At 41.8% G+C, this 5,244-nt stretch overlaps 1 protein-coding gene across 1 annotated transcript; it reads right to left on the bottom strand.

Moving 5' to 3' along the window:
* Positions 1-367: 367 nt before the first annotated feature.
* On the bottom strand, positions 368-1,281 carry LOC118545463 (olfactory receptor 1L6-like). Its single transcript, XM_036107739.1, is given in 2 exon segments — positions 368-915; positions 918-1,281. Coding segments are annotated over 2 exon segments (912 nt in total).
* Between the last annotated feature and the right edge of the window lie 3,963 nt (positions 1,282-5,244).

The raw sequence follows: 5,244 nt of genomic DNA, 5'->3' as shown, positions 1-5,244 counted from the left end.
CGTATGAGCTGACCCATATCCCAACAGGTTAAAAAAAAATCACTACAGAAGTTTTTCTGGCTTTTCATCATACTTTTTACACAATACTGGTTATGTCTGTGACATGAGCCAGAGATTGCAAATGAAAAAAAAGGAAACCGTGTGTCTGATACAGTAAGACATCAATATCTGTGTCTCATTTTATTTATTTTTACCAAAAAGTATAATAACCTATTGCAATTGTCTCATCTCCACTTATTGGACTGTAATTAATTTTGAAGACGGAGCTATGATTGATGTATCTTTGCAATATTTTCATAATTCTGTACAGTTCCTGGCACATAGCAGGTGTTTCATGGGTTCTTGTTGAATGAATGAATGGGTTTTGCTATTCTACCCTTCTGATCAGCTTTTTCAAGGCCTGTTTCATGTCCTTATTCCTAAGACTGTAGATAAAAGGGTTCAGCATGGGGATAACTACTGTATAGATGACAGTGACCACACGGTCCTTTGTCACTGAGTAGGTGGATGGGGGGCGAATGTACACAAATATTATGGTTCCATAGAATAGCGCCACAATCATGAGGTGGGATCCACAGGTGGAGAAGACCTTGTACCTCCCTCCCCCGGAAGGGACCCTCAGAATGGCACGGGTGATAAAAACATAAGAGACAATGATCAAGATGAAGGGACTCATGGTCACCACGGAGCCCTCTGTGAAGGCCAAAAGCTCATTGACGGAAGTCTCAGAGCAGGAGAGCGTCAGCAGTGGCTGGACGTCACAGAAGAAGTGGTGGATGACGTTGGGCCCACAGAAGGAGAGGCGGGCCATGAGAATCGTATGGGTGAGTGAGTGGAGGTGGGACAGCACCCAGGACGCCATCACCAGCAGGAGACAGCGCCGGGGGCCCATGGTCATCATGTAATGCGCAGGTTACAGATGGCCATGTAGCGGTCAATAGCCATGGCCACCAGGAGGAAGCTGTCAGTGATCCCAAAGGCCACAAAGAGGCCCTGGGCAAGGGGAACCTTCTTGCTCTTGCTCGGCATGTTTGCCAGCGTCCTTGGCACAATGACACTTGTAAAGCAGATGTCCACCAGGGACAGGTTGGAGAGGAAGAAGTACATGGGGGTATGGAGGCGGGCATCCCCCCGGATGGCTGCAGTGATGACTGAGTTGCCAGCCATGTTGACCAGATACATGGCGAGGAAGCTGGCAAAGAGCCGGCCCTGCTCTTTGGGGACACTGGTCAGTCCCAGGAGGAGGAATTCAGTCATACGGCTCTGGTTTCTCCTCAGCATTGATTTCCTGTAAGTAAAAAATATGAAGGAATGTTAGGTGTGTGTCCTGGCTTGGGATCTTCACTGTGGTAGAGGAGATAGCTTATAACTTGTTCCAGCTTGTGCCCTGCAGGAGGGGATTCATCCATGTAGCCCATCATATATTTTATGATATGACTGCATAGAATTGGTGTTGACTACCTTGATTTCAATTCCAACTTTGCATCTGACTAATTTTGTGAACTTGAACAAGGTACTTCATCTCTAGTTTTTTATCTAAAAGACAAAACTTATAATACCCATGTTCTTAGGCTATTCTGACAATACATGGTAAAGATCTTTGGAAAAATGTTCAGAAAGGAATCATTTTGCTTCATTTCCCAAGTTGTATCTAAGACACATATTTTGCTTTGTCTGGCCTCGGGTGTTTTGTTTTTTGAGAGGCAAAGAAAGAAGGTGGGGAGGGGCAGCAGGAGAGGGCGAAAGAGAATCTTAAGCAGACACCACACCCAGCATGGAGCCCAACACGGGGCTTGATCTCACAATCCTGAGATCATGACCTGAGCCAAAATCAAGAGTCGGACACTTAACCGACTGAGCCACCCAGGTGCCCTGGCCTCAGTTTCTGATCAGCCTGCTAACCTCTAGTTGCTTCTACCTGCTACTGGCCAGGATTTCTACCTTTTGCTCCCACTGTGTAAGGAAGGTAGGGTATCCTAAGTGCTCCCTATAGAGATCACATAAATACTGTAGAGTCTATATTCTTTGATCCAACCTTTCTTGAAAAAAAGTGGTTTTGGAATGCATTTGAGAATTTAATTATGGGGAAGAAGGTCAGACTAGGAGTGGTGGGGATCTAGAAATTTGACATGTCCATCGGGGTGTGGAACTGTCAAGTGTGAGTGAGAAGTTGAACTGTCTCTGGTAGAGAAAGCATAGTTTCCTAACATTGAGCTTGGTGGTTTAGGGAGGTGGGTGGCATCAAGGAAGACACAGAGGAATTAAATGATGAGTGCTCTTACAGGCAAGAAGAGTCCAAGGGGTGATACAGGCAATGGAAATGTGGGAAGATGCAGTATTCTGGCAAAAACACACTGAGAGGTATGCACAGAAAGGTGCTGAGGTTCAGGAATGGGTTCCTCCCAAAAGGCAAGAGCCAAGGAGAATAAGGCAAAGGTCCAGCCTGGCAGGAACTGAGGCACTAATCATCTATCTACCAAAGTAGGGACCCAGTTGAAGTGGGGCAAGACAAGAAACCAGTGGGACATAGAATTAGAACAAGCCAGCAGCCACCTGGGTTGATAGCGAGATGCTGAGTCACAGAACATACACTCAGTATGTCCACCCTGCCTAAGGATAGGATAGGCTTCAGAGAAAAGAGCAGAAAAAAGAGACTATAAGTAGAGGTCAAGTAATCCTAGGTAAGGGAGGGTAGAGTTGGGGATGCAGTCTGAATTGGAGAAGTCCATGTTCTATACTCCTTTATGTCCTCATCATCTTTCTGGTACTTTTGACAATGAGTCAGAAACAAACTGAGTACTCCTGATATGTTTTTAATGCTTAGTGATCTTGACTGAAATTGGTGGCCCTACCCTTAGGAGAAGTCAGGCTTTTTGTTTCCCTTTTAACATCTGCACATGGGCATGCATACAGCAGCATTGTTTTCTGAAGTGTTTCCTTTCTCTCTGAGATACTCGGTGCTCAGAAGGTCTGAATTGGATCCTTCCACTAGGCAAGGGGCCACTAAGGCCATCCAGACAGCATCTGGATAGGTCCATGGTGAAAGCACTACCAAGGCAGGGTCCAAGTCTATTTTGCTCCCCACTGTTTTCCACCTGGCTCATAGTAGTTGTGTAATAAATACTGGCCAACAGATTGAACCAGAAATGTCATCCCTGACCACTCCTAGTAAGACTGTGGGTTTTAGATTAGTAACTGGGAGACTAGACTCCTAGAATCAGGAGAGTTGATGGAAAAAAATTCATGATTTGGAAATTAGTTCTGGTTCAGATATTGGAACCAGAGTGGTTCAGATAGTTCCTCTTAGAAATGGGGAAAATAAAATGTCATCTCTTGAAGTTTATTGTTAAGTTCAAGTAAGACAACATATCTGAAAAAGTGTTTGAGATTTATAATATTCTATGTAAATGCTGCTTATACTATGAATGATATTTCTTGTTAGTGTTCTGTACCTAATTGTGTACAGCTGAAAAATAGTAGATGTAATCTAGAGGAAGCCAGGCAGAGGGTAAGGGGGAGGGTAAGCCAGGGTAGTGTGCTTGGGGGAGGGGACTGATCAGTGGGAGGAGTATAAGTGCTAAGCTGGAGGGGACAGCAGAGTGACAGGGTGCAGACTCAGGACAAATTGGCCTTTCCTGGGAAGAGAGAGAAAAGAACAGAAAATCCTTAAGGATTTCTGATCCACTTAAAAAAAAAAAAAGAATTATCCTTAAGGATTTTCTGTTCTTTAGGATAATTCTTTTTTTTTTTTTTTTTAAGATTTTACTTATTTATTTGAGAGAGAGAGAATAAGAGAGAGAGAGCATGAGAGGGGGGAGGGTCAGAGGGAGAAGCAGACTCCCTGCTGAGCAGGGAGCCTGATATAGGACTCGATCCCGGGACTTGATCCCAGGACTCCAGGATCATGATCTGAGCTGAAGGCAGTCGCTTAACCAATTGAGCCACCCAGGTGCCCCTCTTTAGGATAATTCTTATTGGAGTGTGTAGTTTTCTATGTAGCTACTGTAACAAATTACTGTTAATTTAGTAGCTTAAAACAACACAAAATTTTATTTCACAGTTCTGTAGGTCAGAAAGCTGAAAAATCAAGATGTTGACAAGGCTGTGTTCCATTCTGGAGACTCCACAGAAGAATCCAGCTCCTTACCTTTTCCAGCTTCTAGAAACTGTGCACATTCCTTGGTGAGTGGCTCCCTCCCTCTTGTCTTCAGTGCCAACAACGATGGGTGAGTCCTTCTTATGTTGCCATCTCTCTGGTTCTCTTTTGCCTCATTGTTCTACATTTAAGGACCCCGTGATTACACTGGGCTCATTTGGATAATTGAGGATAATCTCTTTATTTTAAGGTTTTGGACTTCTGGCTTCCAGAACTGTGAAAGAATAAATTTCTGTTGTTTTAAGCCACCAAGTTTGTGGTAATTTGTTATAGCAGCCCTAGGAAACTAATACAGAAGTCCTATGAAATATCAATGAAATAGACCCCTTGGCAAGACTAATCACACAAAAAAAGAATGCATGAAAAAATCATCAAGAAAGGAGAAATTATTTCAGGCATTAGAGATAAAATAAGTCTTATGCAATTGAAAATTTTATGAAAAATTTAAATGAAATAGGTACATTCTTCTAGAAACATACAAAATGTATAAGAATTAATTGAATAGACTAATCATTATTGAGAAATTATAAATGGTAGACAAAAACCTTCCCTTTCAAAAAATATCTGGCCCAAATGACTTTACGTTAAGTTCTACCAAACTTTCAAAATAGCTAATTCTGTTTTATGCAGATTGTTCCAGAAACTAGTAAACAAAGGGAAGAGGGTGACCTTCTGGCTGATTTTATAAGATTAGTGTAATACTGAGTGCAAAACCAGAATAAAAATAAGAAAAGAAAACTATAAGTCCATTTTGTTTATGTACATAATCTTAAATATGTAAAATCTTAAATAATGCAGTTTTTAAATGAATCCAAGATAGCACTAAAAATAATACATCATGAGCAAGTGGGATTTGTCCCAGTAATGCAGATTTCACAAAACTTCATCAATATACTTCTTCACATTAATAAAAGAAAGGAGAATAATATTACATGGTAATTTTCACTGAAACAGAACAATCGTTTTACAAAGTTTAATATCTGTCTACAGTGACCTCTGTTAGAGAACTAGGAACAGGGGATATTCTTAATTTGGTAAAAGCTATCTATACCTGAACGCTACACTAAATGAATAAACCTTAGATGTAT

Source organism: Halichoerus grypus, chromosome 14 (genome assembly GCF_964656455.1).
Source record: "Halichoerus grypus chromosome 14, mHalGry1.hap1.1, whole genome shotgun sequence".
Classification (NCBI taxonomy): domain Eukaryota; kingdom Metazoa; phylum Chordata; class Mammalia; order Carnivora; family Phocidae; genus Halichoerus; species Halichoerus grypus.
Note: the sequence above shows the minus strand (reverse complement) of the source record. Positions and strands in the feature narration are given on the sequence as shown.